A 16,989-nucleotide genomic window follows, 5' to 3' on the forward strand; every position below is an offset into this window, starting at 1 on the left:
TGCAAACAGATGGGGAACTTTCCATACCAAATGAAGAAGGAGCTTTGGAGAATGGGCAGCCTCTGGGCTCCGGGCAAGTGCTGAGCTCCAGCCAGGTATCCCTGCCAGCCCTAGCAGAACTGGAGTCAGTCCCAGCATCTGTGGAACCCTGCTCATATGAGGTGCTCCCAACCACAGAGATCATGGATGGGACAGGTAACATCTTGTTTACATTATCATGTATATAGTCTAAGCTGTTTGAAAAAAGTTTTTGACTTCTAACATCTGATGTTGAGCCCTGACAAATATTTGTCAAAGATGAAGATCTTCTGATGTAAAAGGTGACAGCACATTGTCACTGAGTGCTTCACAAGAAATTTTGACTGACTGGGCATAGAAGTAACCTCTACTCCTAATCCACTTTTGGAATAAGGCAAAGTTCCTGCACTTTGTGAACATATAAGAGTAGATTTCCAACTCTCCGTCTACATCTCAGGTGTGCCAATAAGCATTAGAGTAGAGAGCTGACAACGTGTTTGAACCCTGGGGTACAACATCGTGCTCTGTAGCTGCCATATGGTGTTGGGTGATGTTCACACCATGCATCTATCAGTAACTAACGCGTCCGGTTGCCCTACCCTAGGCGAGGCTGGCTGCACCTCTTCCCCAGCCCATGCAAAGAGACAGCAATGCTCTACGTCAAGGTTATCTCCTCTTTCTACATCACTTTATGCTGCCAAGAGTTGTGGACAAAGGTCAAGTGAGAAAAAGTGAGCAGTAGAAGTAATTATCCATGATCTAGCACAACTGTGCAGCCTCTTTGAAACAGGGTAGGCCCCATGAGGTGCTTTTACATTTACCACATAAGTTTAGAGACCACCTGCTAACATATCTGGCCCTGAGCAAGCTGTGGTGACAGACCATTAGAGATGTGATGTTTTAAAACTCAATTTGTGTTCAAAATGTGGGAATATGTCCCAGCCTCACATAAGGGAACTGGCTTCTGTCAGAGTTAGCGGAAAATTTGGTTGTTGTGTAAATGTGTGTTACTCTTCTCTTTCTTTCTTTCTTTCCTTCTTTCCTCCTTTCTGTGTTATACAATGTTTGAGTGAAATGTATTAGTCATTCCTAATCTGCATTGCTGTGCTGCTTTTCTTGTCTTACTTTGGCTGTATCCGCTGCTGCTTTGCTCGTAACGTTGTTGGGTCTATGATGTGGTTGTGTCCTCCAGTGTCTGAAGAGAGCCCCACATCCAATGAATCCGGCGTCCTCCTGTCCCAAGATCCTACAGCTAAGCCAGTCCTGCTACTTCCCCCCAAAAAATCTGCTGCTTTCCCTGGAGACCATGAGGACACCCCAGTGAAACAGTTGTCCCTCCTCAAACAGCCCCCTGCCCTGCCTCCTAAACCTATTGCCAGGATTGCCAGCCACTTAACTGGTAAGTAGGTATTCCTGGACCCTCAGCACCATTTCCCTCATAGGAAAAACTGAGATTGTAGCAAGGTTCTCAATGTTCTTCCTCCTTCTGTAACACTGTTTGCACTTGTTCTTGTGTGTACTGGTAATGTATGTGTTGTTACCTAGGGCAGGATCACGAAATCTTCAGAGAAACCTTCATCAAGGTTGCTCCAGGGCACTTCCCCTCTCAGCTCTAATTACCTAAGATTGCTGTGGTGTTTCCTAACCCTCCTCACTCCCGTTCATCAAAACTTACCTTCACCACTAAAATTTCAGGATGTGCTTTGATGGGAAAGGAAGTATCAAGAAAATATTAGGATATCTTTAAATACCCTTAATGAGAAAAGGCATGAGAGTTGAGAGGAAAGGGAGAGTTTTGAGTTCTCCTTTTGCCCTTTGTTGCTTGTACCCTCAACTGCCATATGGGCAGGTGCCCCTCCACACATCCTTTATCTTTCCAAGTCTTTTACTTGCCCCCCTGATCCTGACACAGGACATTCTGTCCCATAACTTCTTGCCATTTTGCTTTCCTGCCTACACTGTCTGCCCAGCTGCTCCCCCTTTCCAACCCTGCTCTGACTACTCTCTTCCCACTGGTGAGTCCTTCTCCAGTTCTCAGTGGCCAGGATTTTGGTATCCTAAAGGTTTATGCTGCAATTTATCTTTTACTGCTTTGAAGCTAGCAACAGTAGACAACACAGGCTCCTTTTTGTGTTCCCCATGTTTCCACAAGCGTCCAAGCTCTTTGGGATTCAAAGTTCTAGGTACATGTGGAAGGAGGATTGGTGGGTCTCCTCTCTCCAGTGTCTCATTTAGACCGCTTAAGCAAAGGATGTCTACATTTACACAGACTAAAGAAGGTTCCCTTAATGCTTTCCTGTGCCTTTTGAACAGTCTGCTCATAACTGCAGCTGCTGCATAGGAGGCAGCACCTCAAAATCCTGTGCTCAGCACAAGGTGTGGTGCATCTCTGTACTGGGGCAGCTACCAGTTTTCCCTGGGTTGATCTTATGTTATCACTGCCCTGATATATTCAGGGCTGATGTGAGAAATGCTCAGCCCACATTAACACACTGTAGTTTGGGTTTTTTTCCTGAACAGTTAGTACCTGTTTTATTGAGGTTAATATCTATATCAGGAAAAAGCTCATTATTAAAGAGCATGTTCTGGTTCTCTCTGACTTCTCTATGTAGTCTCTTCATGTTTCTGTTTGGATGACCACACCTTTTTGTTCTGTATGGTTCTGTACATTTTATGTGAAACCTCTTTACTTTCTTGCCTGTCAAAATCTGCACATAATGATTAGTATTTTGCCTTATACTAGAAACTGAAAGGGCAGTCCTGCAGCCTGCAAAGCCAGGCAGCAGTATTAATGGCTTCACACAAGGACAAAACCAGCTTCCTATGATCTCCCATAACACTCTGTCCCAATTATAAGAAGGTGCTCAGAAATTAGGCCAAAATGGAAGAAATAAAAAAATAGGAATAGCATAGTTAAAAACTCAGGTACTAAATGTTCTTCATTCATAAGCCTTTCTTCTGTTAGCAATAGCAAAAGAATCAAAGGATGAGGGCTTCTGGTGTAGTTTTTTTATTTTCTGCAGCTGCAAATTTTGTGTGAAGTAGAATCAGGCTCAAGCTATAAGTGAGTTGCTTGATGGTGATGACTTTCCAATGAAAGTCAAACAGAACTGTGAATTCTTTTACTTTGTAGTGTCTCATCCAGTCCTAAATAAAGTCTGGTATGAGCATATAGACAGACTCTTGTGCAAGCATATACAGAACCTTCAGGGAAAAGGAACAGAGATGCAAATTTAGTCATAGAGCCCTAATTTAATTGACAGTTATTCCTGGTGGAACTGAAACCCTCATTTATACCTTCCTTATAAATAAAAGTATTTAGCTTGTTCTTAAGGATCCGTTTATTTTGGTGGTCTAAAGGATATACATGTTGCTCAATGCCTTGTGTTCTCCACTGGAAATTATATTAGCCATTTACAATTTCTAGAAATGAGCAATCAATCCTAATGAAGCATCCTCATCAGTGAGAAGCAGAATTAATGCTATTCTTTTACTAATTACTCCAGAGACATCCTCAGCTTGTGTGTGAGAAAACAAGCAAAATCTGAATTCTGGCATTTGAGGTGCAGATTTTTCTGTTCTTGTTGCATACACATTTTTCTACTGAAGAATTTGTGAAAAGGCTGAAGGACAGATTAAGACATCCTAGGCATGGCTAGCACAGAGTGACAGTGGTTTAATGGTCTGGTAGCTCTGTTCAAGAAGAATGTGAGAGATGTGATCCTTTGAAGGCTTCAGGTACACAGTGAAAACATAGAACCAACTCAACTTCTCTTTCAATATATATATGTGTATATAATATTTCAATATATATACATGTGTATGTGTACATAAGTGTACTTATTTCATGGAAACATGCTTTATACAGGCCATTAGAAGAAAAAAAAGGAGAAATATTTTAAATACAGATGTTGAGGGAAGCAAAGTTTGCTTTCAGTTTGAGCACATCTTGCTGTGAACTTGTCCCAGAGTTCTTCAATAAAGTCATGAAAATTGACTTTCAGACTTTGACAATGTTTTAGAAATTGAAAAGAAGTATTCCTTACCTCTGAATGCATTTTGAACCATCTCCAATACCTATCCACCTGTGCCAAGACAAAGATTGGCCTTTCAATTGATAAGAAATGCACATAAAAGAGCAGGCCTAAATAAACATGTAAAAGCACGTTTAATCATAGGGAGAATGAAAAGAAAAAAAATCCCTTTTAAAGGTGAAAGGAAAAGGGAATTGCCTCTACAAATATAAATCACACAACCTTGGCATGCTTCTTCTCAAGGCTGAGGTACTGTGGGGATGGGACAATACAGCAACAGAGCCAGAGCCAAGAACAGACTGCAGAGCAGCCACTGGGAGTGGTGCCACCACTGCTGCAGAAGATGCTCAGTGCTTTGCCTCGCGCCATCTCCTGTGGCCTTGATGATGCTTCCTCCACAGGGAATGTCCCAGTCACAGCACTGGGTGTGGAAGTGCCCATGCAGCCTTAGAAGACAGGCAACCCTAAGAGAAAAACATGAACCTTAACTGTTTTGGTAGTTTTTTCACTGCTCTGCATTTCCTGCTGGCCAGTCACATCCTGGTGAGCCTTATGCTGGGTTTTAGCTATGGTTATTATTATTAGACAATGTTCGTGGACAGAACTTCTTTCACTGGTTTGTTTCTCCGATATCCACATGCAGAACCCAGGCATTTAGAACAACACTTGTAGTTTCCTTTGCTGAAAATGTAGGATGAGCTGAATCAATCACCTGGGATCAAATTTAATTGGGGTGCTGGGATAAGGTCCCCAGATTATCGTAAAATCTTTAATGGCCAAAAGTGTTGAGAAGACTAATCACGTCTGGTTTGATAGAACCCGGTGGTGTAAAGCTGCCTTTGATCTTGATTCATTAAGCTGTCAATGCTCGCCAGCATAGATAATGTTTTCTGAATTTAGTTATATTTTCCAACTGAGTCACCAGTCCCCTAAAACTTCAGAAAACAAAATATATCACTAACATGGAACCTTAGCAATATCTGAGTGTGTTTGAGCCCAAATTTAGTCTAATATTAGAGTAGGGTGTAGCTTTGGTTGTATCCGGCCGCTTAACTATTGTATTTAAGCTTTGAAAAGTCTTTTACATTCTCTTGCTTTCTTCATTCAAGATTTTGAAGAGATGCATAGCAAATTTTTAGTTCTGAGGTTGTGCTTTCTAGTTATGTCTATGTAGAGTCAAAACTAATTCATAATTAGAGACAAACATTTAGCAGGATAGGAAATATTAAGTCCTCAAAAGTTACTTTTGATAATACAGCCAAGCCAAGGATGAGGTTTGAAAACATGAGTGCCTGGGGTCCTGCTGCATTGCCACAACACAACTAGATGTTAGTGACAGCTTTATAAAAGTATTTGCAACTAAAACTTATCCAGTAAATATTCCCTGCAGTATTTTATAGTACAATAGTCACATGTGTGTCAGAAGACTCCTCTGTAGATGAGCCCAAGACTTAATCTACAAGCTTCCTCTACTGTGGTGTTATCTCCAGCTGCCTGCTCTGGCAGGCTGTGTTCATGAAGAGAGGTTACAATTCTCTCACTGTGTGCTTGAAGGAGAAGCAGCCAAGCAAAAGCAGCTCTCCTTCACCAGGTTCTCGTGGGAAACTGGACTCTGATGCAGTTGCTTTCTCCACACTTCCTCTCTTTGCTGCTACCTGGAGGGAAGTATGTAGCACGTATCAGAATCAGGAAATCTTCTCGTCTTTGAAACCGTCTTCAAGGCCCTGCACAGGAATTCACACAGAGCTGTATTTTTCAACCCTTTAGGCTAAGCATGCCTTGCTTTTGTTCTCCAAATTCAACTTGAACCTTGGATGCATAAGTGGTACAGAAGAACAGTAAAGAATTTCTGTCTCAAATCTTCCCTGAAGACATGGCTGCAGATCTTGCTGTAGTCAGCAGGAGATGCATGGCAAATCTTTGAGAACAGTTTTTAACTTGTCCTTATGAATCTGCTCAAAATCTCATTGAAATAAGAAAAGTGACTCCCACTGTTTAGGCACAAGTGATTACCAGGGAGAAGACCTGAAAAAGTAAAAGCTACTTGTCCAAACGCTGCCAGCAGATATCAGGGACATCACTCCATTTCCACTGTGGAGCTCCCTCAACAGGCCACACTGGTGTTTGCAGTGGTTTTCTTTTTCACGTTACTTTATAGAATTAATGACTTGAATGGAATTTAACTCATTAGCTTTATGACAAGTTGTATTACTTGTAGTTGTATACAGTACAGCAAAGGTCACAGTATAAGATCATTTGCGGGGAAAGAAACTCAGCAGGTTTTTAATCCAAACTCCTGCTCAAAGCAGGGCCAGCTAGGGGATCAGACCAGATTGCTCAGGCTTTGTCCAGCTGTGTCTTGAAAACTCCAAAGGATGCCAGCTGCACAACCTGTCTGGGCAAACCTGCTCCACGATTTGGCTCTTCTCATGGTGGGGAAACATTTTCCTTATAATCCAGTCTTGAACCTCTTTTGTTTCACTTTTTGTCTACTGCCTCTCCTCCTCCCACCATACACCAATGTGAAGGGTCTGGCTCCACTTTATTGATAACCTCCTCATAGGGACTGGAAAGCTGCTGGTAGGTATTGCCCCTGCAAGCCATCTTTTATTCAAGCTGAACAAGGCCCAGTCCCTCAAGTGCTCTAGCCCTCAACCACTGCAGTGGCCCTGTGCTCAGCTCATTTTGGGTTTTTGATATCTTTCCTGGGGCATCCTAAGTTTGCAGAATAGCCTAGATACAGTCCAAGGAGTGCTGAATAGAAGGGAAATAATCCTTTGATCTCCTGGCTGGTGTTTCTACTCGTTCCACCTAGGAGTCTGTTGCCTTTCCTTGCTGTCAGGGTACAATGCTGGCTTACATTTGGCAGAGTCAAGAAAGAGCTTTTCTGCCACTGGCAGTATAGCAAAGACAGCCAGCTCTGCCACAAGCCCCATCTTCCCAGGCATATCCTCTTTCTCCATGCAGTAGTTGAGCTGGGGCAGAATTTGAAGATTTTAATGCGCTTTTCTACCAGCCCTGCTAGAGCAACATTTACTGCCACACATTCAGAACTTCCTAGAACCCTGTCTGCAGCAGCTGTATCTGCAGCATGTGCCAACCAGCTCTCCAGCCATCTTCAGTGACGAGGAAGCATCAGACTCAGTGTGCTTGGTGTTCCGTTCCAGTGTACCACGAACACATCAGAAGGACCATACATGAGCACACCTGTGCAACAAATAAATGTGTGTTTATCTGTCTCCTGAGAACCCCAAAGGAAATGGAGCAACTGTAGCTGTTAGAAAAATGATCTGTAAGGAAAGGGTAAGGGCTGACCTGGTTGTCAAAGGTCTGATGTGTAGCAAATATTGTGACATCCATAACTATCTTTTAAATAATTTATTGTCATCAGAAGTGGGAAGTTGGTGCCTATCATCTTTTTGATCAGCTCTAGCATACAAGTTATTACACGGTGCTGAGTGGTCACACAACCACTGGGAACCAACATCTTACAAAATTGCTCATTATTTTCTTGAGTATGGAGAACCTCAGCTGAAAGAGATTAATCAGACTCGCACACCTGGCTTACACAGTTTTCTTCTTTTCTGTTAAGACTGCTTTGTTCAATGATTTAAGCCTCTGGTATTGTTCTGCTGAGAAGACACTTAGCATAGATTCCTTGTTCATATTTTCCCTGTCCAGCTTCTTATTCATCTACAGATGCCCATGTCTGATGGATATTCCATGCTGGAGACAATAACTGTTTCTACTCCTCACTTGTTCACTGATCTGTCCACACAGTAAAACTTGCTGTACCAAGGTCTCCATTACTGGTGTTGGTGAAGATACACTGTTACGTTTCCAAGGGAATGGATTGAACTTTTCTCCCACTGTGGTCATCCTACTTTAACCATTTTTTAAAAATAGACGGAATTCTCCTGAAGGTGAAGGGCAGACAAGTAGATTTAATGCCTCTGATTCATTTTCCAGGGTCTGTTTTGGTATTAGGACCATATTCAGACAGGCTCAACAACCTGGGTGTAACACAGTCAATCTGAATAAAGATATTAAAAACAATGTGAAGGATTTTTGGCAGGTAGCCGATGGAGTCACTCAGCACTGATAACCACTGAAAACATGTTGATGTGAAGTATTTATTTGATTTTAAGTGGAAACTAAAGGTCCATACCTTTGTTATGAAGAGTGGAAACCAGAGCGTGCACATCTGATTCATGGTGGAATGTGTGGCTACTCAGGATAATTAAGCTAGACTTGTTCTCCCATACAACTCCAGAGCTGAAGTGCCTGTGTCACAACTGTGCTAAATGAATGCCTGCATGAGAAAATAAATTTTCATTATATTTGAGAAGGAAGAAGGAAGGATTTCTGTTTAGTTTATATCTGAACTATTTGACATGCCATGCTCACTAAAATACTACTCTAATCTTCAAGATCAAAAAAAGGCAGCAAACCTAGAATACTTTCGTTTATTCTTTTGTCAAAAGCAAGAGATGCCTGTAGTTGGGATCTCTTTGAATGCACTGTTAAGATGACTGCCACAGAGTGATGGGGTGTCCAGGCACAGGCGCTGTCAAATGAAGACTTCAATTGAGATACTGCAAAAAAGGATCTAAAACCAATCATCAAAGCTGTGTTTGTCAAAATGGAAGTGCAGATCTCAGTGTAGGCTTTGTAATGCAGTAAGAACTCTAGAAGTAAAATTGCCTGAAGCACAAGTATAAGAAAAAGTCCAGTTTGTTACTACAAATCCCCTAGGAACCTTATTCTCAGGGCTCTATACAATTTTCTCTTTACTCTTTCTGTTATTTACATTTTATTGAAGAGGTGTGTTCTTTATATGCAGGATACCAAAAGGTAATACATACAAAGAACATGTACATAAGAAGAGCTTTGTGTGCTTGAATAGAAAATCCTGGAAGTGTTGGTTTTTTTTTATTTGTACTGCTTTGGCAAATCCATGAGTTATATTTTTATCCTTGATGGAACCATCAGAAGAATTTTTGCCTGCAAGAGGCAGCATGCCAAGCGGATTTGAGATTACCTTGAAGGCAAAAGACTTGGATTATACTCTCTATAACTCTTCTGCAATGTGGAAAGGCCACTTTTTCTCCATGCTTTTAGGTCATGGTTTAACCCCAGCCAGCAGCCAAGCCCCATGCAGCTGCTTGCTCACTCCCCCACAAGTGGGATCAGGGAGAGAATCAGAAGGGTAAAAGCCAGAAAACTCATGGGTTGAGATAAAGACAGATTAACAGGAAAAGCAAAAGCCATGCATGCAAGCAGAGTAAAACATGGAATTCATTCACTGCTTCCTGTAGGCAGGCAGGTTTTCAGCCATCTCCAGGAGAGCAAGGAGCCTGTCACATGTAATGGTTACTTGGGAAGACAAACGTGATCATTCCAGGCATTCACCCTGCATCCTTCTTCTCCCCCTTTTATGCACTGAGCATGATGTCATGTGGTATGGAATATCCCTTTGGTCAGTTAGAGTCACTTGTCCTGCCTGAGTCTCCTCCTAACTTCCCAGGCAACCCCAGTCTCCTTGCAAGTGTGGCAGTACAAAAAGCAGAAAAGCTCTGTGTCAAGACTGCCCAGCAATAACAAAAGCATCTCTGTATTATCAACCCTGTGTTCAGCACAAATCCAAAACACAACCCTATCTATACTAGCCATCATAAAGAAAATGAACTCTACCCCAGCCAAAACCAGCACAGTGTATTTCATCTTTGCACTTCCTTTGACTCCTCCATGTTGTTTAGCCTATAAACACTCTGAAGAAAGGGAAGACTTACTGTCAATGTGCTGTTCCTAGTGCAGCAAAAACACTAGTAGTAAGTGGATACTGTGGATGCAATGAAACCGTGACTAGCAATAAAATAAGTCAAAAGGTATATCTGAACTTGGCTCTATCCATGGTCTTTGTCCACCTTATGATCCTCAATCATTTTCAAGAAGTGTTACTGGTTGGAAGCCTTCCTATTCACCCTTGTGCACCCTGGCTATTAGATATGGATGCTAGTACAGGCAATACACAGAATAGGCTGTGAAGGAGGAAAGAATGAAGGGGGTGAGGGCAAGGATAGTCAATACTAAGAAGAACCATCTGGAAAAGGACTTTTGAAATCTGATTGCACTGAGGAGGGTGATGACCTTTGGAACCTGGAGAGCAGCAGGCTTTCTTGAGTCAAAGAAGATTCTGACCCTGCAATTCCCTGACCACGTTACAGCAAGAGTGGACTGAAGCAGCAAGAGACCAAAAATCATGCCAGCCTTGCCTGCAGAACTACATTGCAGAGCCAAATGTCTGCAGTATTACAGGTTGGAAAGGGCCTGGTCTTGCTCCTAGAGATAAACTCACAGTTGCAGCTCAAGGTGTATATATGTGCTCTCTCTGTTCTTAGCATGTGTTGTGAGCATTTCCCCCACCCATCTTGGCAACTACAAGCCCTCATGTTACTTCTTTTCCCTTCTCAAAATACTTCACAATGCAACTCCAAAAATCTCCATCCTGCAGCTGAGTTCTAGAAGAGAGGTTTTTAGGTGGACCTCTCATTGATTTCTCATTGAAGTCAGGGAGATCTTTGCCTGGCTGATCAACTGTGGGTTTTAGTGAACATGCCTAGAGTTAAAAAGGTAAAATTCAGTGGATGAGTCCAGAGAAAAGTGCCTACCAAGTCTTTTGTAAAAAAAAATAGGTGAGTCCTAACAATCTGCTGCCATTTATATCTTTTTCCTCATGTACCCTTCATTTTTCTAAATCTCTCCTGTTTAGTATTCAAACCTTGCGTCTTTTTTCCCTTGCCCTGTAATGTAATTTTTAACACCAGATGTTTTGCACATTACAAAGCTGTAAGAAGCATGACTTGTAGTAATTGCACTGCAATGCCTGAGAAGGATCATGAATCCCTGAGCTTTTGCTCTGTCAGTGATGGTGGTGAGTCATCCTGTAACTTCAGACACTGGATTGCTCTCCCCCTATTTGCGGGTCTGTTGAGTAGAACATGTGCTTACCTCAGAGGGCTATTTTGGAGGATTTGGGCTCTAAAGCATCAAAGCGTGCCGCAAGCCTTGTTAAGCATTGCTTAACATGTTTACTAAGGGGCATGCACAGCCCTAGGATGTTTTTTTGTGAGACTCTGCAGTGCTGCAAAACAACAGTATTTTTTCTGAAGACCACGCTGAGTGTTTGGTGTGCAAAGTGATCTGTCGCTACAAGGGAGGAGTGCACACTCCCATGTTGACTAGCAAGCTCAGTACCTGCTCACCCAGGCTGATACTCTGATCTCCATCTTACTGACATGAAAATTAACACCAGGGCTCTCTTTCTTTTGTTTTAGATCCTGGCGCTCCTGTGAAACTGCCTTGTATGCCAGTTAAACTGTCACCTCCACTACCTCCAAAGAAAGTCATGATTTGCATGCCTTTAGGGGGGCCAGACCTCTCTCTCTCATCCTATTCCACGCAGAAGAGCTCCCAGCAGCCTTTGACCCAACAGCATCACACTGTCCTGCCATCCCAGTTAGCAGCTCACCAGCACCAGCTCCAGTACGGCAGCCACAGCCAGCACCTTCCTTCTGGGTCCAGCACGTTGCCCATTCACCCTTCAGGGTGCCGGATGATAGAGGAACTGAACAAAACACTAGCCATGACCATGCACAGGCTAGAAAGGTAATGAATCAACTTTTAAAATTACATATTGATGTGCACTGTTTTTTGCTAGCCTCAGTATCTATATCATCACTTGAGTTATGTTCATAGTATTTGAATGAGGTGTCTCCTCTGGGGTCTAGCAACTTCAGGGCAGAGTCATTCCCGGAGAAACAGAAACAGGGGAAGAGCCTTTCCAGGCTTGATTGACAAGCCTGTGGCAGAAAAGAGGTAAGGACCAAATTTTCTGAATCTCAATGTCCTGTTCAAGGAAGCAAATAATAGAATCAGTGGTTAAGTTTTAATAGGACATGCCTGGCTTGCAATATATACTGCAGAGTGCATAACTGCAGAGCTCCAATTGTGTGTAGGATTGATATTATGCAAGGAAAGGAAGTGGAAGATTCATAAAAGAGCAATAATAATACGATGTGCCACTCAAGCAGAGCACCTGATTAGTATTACCAATTAGCTCGAAACAATCTATGTGGACTTCCTACAAGTCACTTAGAGGGGTTTTAATACAGTATTTAAATTATTTCAATTCATTTAAATTAAATTATATGTTTGATCTTAAAATAAGTATTTAACCCGTTCCACAGCAGCTACCTTCTTAGCCATTTGCATCTGAAGGAGAGTAGCACATTTGATCAGAAGTGCCTTACCCACCTTGGGGCTGTTTTTTTTTTACTGTCACTTGTGAGTATCTCTGAATGTTGCTCCAAATAGTCTAAGTAAAGCATGTTGTATAAATGCAAGCTGTCCTCATAGACTGAAAGATCAGCAAGCTTTGGAAATTTTATTTCATCTTGTAGGGGAAGACTGAGGAAGTCCCAGAAGAGGAAAGGTAGTCCAAAAAAATGACATGTTTTGTTTAGTACCAAGGGCTGCTTTGTTAACCAGCTTGTTCTAGGAGCATCAGATCATCCTTCTCTTACACAGGAAGATAAAATATTTGGTCTAAAAGACAAAGTGCCTAATGATTTACCCCAATACCTCTTTGTGATAATTTTACTTTCATTATATTGCATAGTTTAAAATAATTGGATTACTGATAGCAAATTCTCCTTACTGCCTGAAAAGCTGTCACTAGACCAGAGGCCATCCTACACTGCCATCTTATTTCAGTACTAGAATGGTGATTACATCATGAGGTGAGGGGTGCAGGTTTAGTTTCTACAGCATGGGGGAATTCTCAGCTGGGGAAAAACTGCTAGGACTATGAAGGAAATTCCTAATCCCACTGGTAAAAGAACTGTAGAGGTAGAATTAGAAAGAGCATCCACATTGCCCCTCCACACCATACCCAGTGACTAGCCATTTACCTCTCACATTGCCAGCATGGCTAGTCAGGTGCATCTGCATCTCCCCAAAGCTCAATGCACCAGGCACAGAGGGGTAGCTGTTGGTATCCCAAAGGCTCCTTTGGGATACAACTTTGTTATCCTGAGCTCAGTGACATCTCTCAGAGTATGACTTCATTGTGGCATCTGTTGCCCCTCAGCAATGAATGCTCCAATTTCTAGTCATCCATCATGCTTATGTCTACATTTAACTGATTTAAAGAAGGTGATGCTGTTTGTACATAACTACTAATTTGAAGCTGAAGCTCTGCTGCTTATTAAAAACTGAATAAGGTAAGATTCATTTCCCAGTGTGAAGCAATTGCCTCCCATTGCAGAAGAAAATAAGAAAAGGTTATGGCACTGATATTTCACATTTAAAATTAATAGGAATACTAGTTCATGGTGTTGCAGGCAGTTGATTTTTCATAGCCTTTTTGTGTTGATGAACTGTTATTTCAATCATGGATTAATGCATTGACTACTTCAGTTGTGCTCCTTGCCAAAACAAATCAATAACTTTTGCATTCACAAGGGAGAAAATAGGGCATGACCGTTTGCTCTGCAACAGCAATTGTTCTTTTTATAGTACTTAGAGGTAAAAGGGTTTCAAACCATTTACATGTCTGTGGAGCTGACACTTGCTGTTAAATTCTTAAATTGCTTTTTCAAGACAAATTGTGAACTAGGTAAATTTGCTAAGTTTTCTTGAAGATTTGTGCAAATTTTTAAAACATATTTATTTAACTTGGGAGGGGATTATTTGTATCAAATGCCACCATTTTCCACTATTTTTTACAGTAGTTATTTTCCCTTAATTGTATAAAATCTGCATTAAACCCAAAAGAAATTACACTGCAATATTTATCATTGTACCCTTCAGCCTAGAACTCTTGAGGGCCTGTTAAAACTGCAAAGATCCTAGATCTACTTCCCTCTGTTTAAAATTTGGTAGTGTGCTCAAATCTGTTGCATGCATAAGGTATGCAATGACATCCTAGTTTCCTCTATGAACTTTACAGTTGCTTCCAAAGTAACAATGTACTCGGTCACTGCTGTTGGGTCAATAATCTTGAGGTCAGAGAGCCTGACAAGTCTCTGAGGCTGCTTCTGGGGAATGCTAAGGTTCATTGGCAGCATTTTTTTTTTTGCTGACCTCAGACATTATCTCAAAAGAATCCTACAGCTTTACAGAATAATTGCCACACTGCCAAATTGGGTAATTTGGGGTATTATTTAGACTAGGGGGTTTTTTTAATAAGGAAGGATTATGTAGACAAGTACAGGTTTCTACTCTAAATTTTTTCTTTTCCTTTGGGAATTTTTCCTTTTCTTCCTTGTGTCTATTGCATTGGAAGCTCCTCAAGGCCATTTAGGCTCCGTTGATACACACTGAATCCATAACCAGTTTGTGTCAAATCCACATTTTACCCAGTAAACTCTTCTCTCCACCAGATCTGTGAGTATGGACAGGAACAAAGAATTAAAGGCTGAAATATCCCCTTCCTCTAGTAATCTGGGGTTTTTTTCTTACACAGATAAGGTCTCTGGAATTTGGATAGTCTAACACTGATAGTTGAAATCAGTGCTTTGCCAGTGAGCCACAAGCTTGCCAGAGAAAAATGAGCTCTCCCTCAGTAAGGGCCTGGAAGCCAGAAGTTATTTTGTTGTCTTTGACCTTGAGAAAACCACTGAGCCTCTCTACCTCTATTTTCCCCTCTGCAGGAGTGATTGCAGGTTACTGCCTCACCTAGATCTAGTGCATATTAATAAGTTAATGTCTTGAGGTACACTAAAAGCATGTAATAGCTATTCAAGTCCCAGTTGCTCTTATGACTTAAAATGGCAGTTAATTCCTGGAATTTTTTTTAATTCCGTTTTATTACAAACATTATAGAACATTAAGTTCATTTGCACACTTAACACTTTTGATTGCAAACATTTTGTGGGACTCATAATGTCTATTCATACCCTATTCTCAGAAGGGCAATCTGTCCCTTGTCATAGTATGACTATTATGACATGTCATTTGTGCTGCCAGTTTGTCTCTATTTTTCCTGATAAATTACCAGTTTTATTATAGATTAAGTTGAAGCAGAAAAATGTGTAATTTCCACATAACCTTTTTTCTGCAGCCTCTGTTGCCAATTTGTGCCCTACTGCAAACGACTTTCCCCTTCATCCCAAAGGGTACATGTCAAGCATTAGTAAAATCTAGATTTGGGCACTGGTTTTTACCATTTCAGAGTGCATTTTAAGAGTTGGTGAAAATCTGATAAGCCCTGACACCAAAATATGAAGGTTTCATCCTCCTGACTGGAACAAACTTGAGAAGAAGGACCATGCCCCAAAGCTGTGAGTCATAAACAGCAAAGGAGGCTTTAGCAACACTCTCGTGCCACTGAAATGTGTCTTTAATTTTGACTTAGCGACGAATTTCCTTGATCTGAAATAGCCTTATTTTATGCCTTGCCCTTATAGTTCTCAGTCTGTCTGGAAAAGTGGCCATTAATTTCAATTACTCTGTGGGCTCATGTAGGGGAGCAGCTGAATCAGGGCCTCTATTTGTTCAGTGTAGGAACTAAAGAACTGTTAAGTGGCAATATCTCACTTCTGGCTGGAATTGCCTATGTGGCAGAGCAGTGAAAAAGACAGTGTGTGAGACCAGTTCCTCTGAGACACTCAGCCCAGCTTCAGACTGTAGATTTACGAAATGAAATGCATTAGACATTACTGTCAGTGTCTTGTAAATCTTATAAAACGTATTTGAGTCAGAAAGCATTTATCCTCCATAAAACTTGTCAAGAGAATTACCTCTTGTCTAAACTTTAGCATTGCCTAAGGATAGAAGCACTTAATATTTATAACTCTGCCTTCTCTCTCTGTCTCTCTCACACATGCCTGTAGTGGAAACATATATACAGTGGTTTAAAGTTTTTTCAGATTTTTTTTTTAACTGTTAAGTACAGAAAAGTGTACTATGGATCTGAAAACATGCTGATAAAAATGTAACCCTTTATTCCAAAATCAAAGGGCTTGGGATGACAGATGAGAAGTGTGGGGGTTTTTTCCACTAGATTTTACAGGAGGGATTTAAATTTTTTGCTGTTTTGATCATGTAAAGATGATGCAGCAATAATTGCAAGTGCTTGTACTAGTAAGCTATTAATTATTCAGATCCATGTGTTAAGATGCATTTATCTTCTTGAAACAAGTTCTTGCTTCACTGTAGCTTCATTCTCTAATTTTGTTGCAAAACATGAAACTGATTTAAAAAGAGCTGTTTCAAATAATAGTGTGTTTTTTGGTGAATAATGCTGAAAAATTTTGTGGTGTAGACCACTTAACCATGTGAGAGTTTTGCTAATGATCCAGAGGAATTTATACACAATGGACATATCCAGTGACCTTGATTCGTCTTTCTTAAGTATACTGCAGTACTGCATGTATTTCGTAAGTGCTTTGCTTAGACAGCTGACTTAGCCAAAATGCAGTGAAAAAGGCTGATTTTAATCAAGAACAACACAAAACACCAGGAAAAATGAGGGGCTTAAAATAGAAAGTAGTATTATCAAGAAAGTGGATGATTCAGAAAAATTACAATGAGATGAGAAGCTGTCTATTTCTAGATCACTAGTTCAAATAAATATCCTCTGTGGTAACTTGTAACTCTTGTTGCCATCTGATTCCTGCTTGATAACCTAAATTGATGAATCACTTTGATATCTGTTACCCTATGTACACACCATAAGGATGCATCTGTAACCTTCATCCATCCTTCACAGAACAGGAAAGCAACAAATAGTCCTGCATGCTGAGCTACTTTTTGCTCCTTTCATTTGTACTTCCAGAAGGGGCTTAGTGAACTTGTACTTACTCTCTGTGTATGTATTGTTTTAGAATTAACTGAACGATCCAGTGGTTATGTGCTCTCCACTGGAAGGATT

The 16,989-nt window shown here is 41.1% G+C and overlaps 1 protein-coding gene across 7 annotated transcripts in view; it reads left to right on the forward strand.

Moving 5' to 3' along the window:
- Positions 1 to 16,989, forward strand: part of PHACTR1 (phosphatase and actin regulator 1) — a 302,097-nt gene that overhangs the window by 234,185 nt on the left and 50,923 nt on the right. For 6 of the 7 annotated variants that reach the window (XM_050310010.1, XM_050309928.1, XM_050310070.1 and 3 more), the window contains 3 exons: positions 10 to 195; positions 1,211 to 1,417; positions 11,390 to 11,720. In XM_050310010.1, the coding sequence (XP_050165967.1) occupies positions 10 to 195; positions 1,211 to 1,417; positions 11,390 to 11,720 (724 nt within the window). The remainder of the gene's footprint in view (positions 1 to 9; positions 196 to 1,210; positions 1,418 to 11,389; positions 11,721 to 16,989) is intronic. The other variant, XM_050310224.1, reaches the window with a different exon arrangement.

The sequence above is a fragment of the Myiozetetes cayanensis genome, unplaced genomic scaffold (genome assembly GCF_022539395.1).
Source record: "Myiozetetes cayanensis isolate MyiCay16 unplaced genomic scaffold, myiCay2020 scf1, whole genome shotgun sequence".
NCBI lineage: Eukaryota > Metazoa > Chordata > Aves > Passeriformes > Tyrannidae > Myiozetetes > Myiozetetes cayanensis.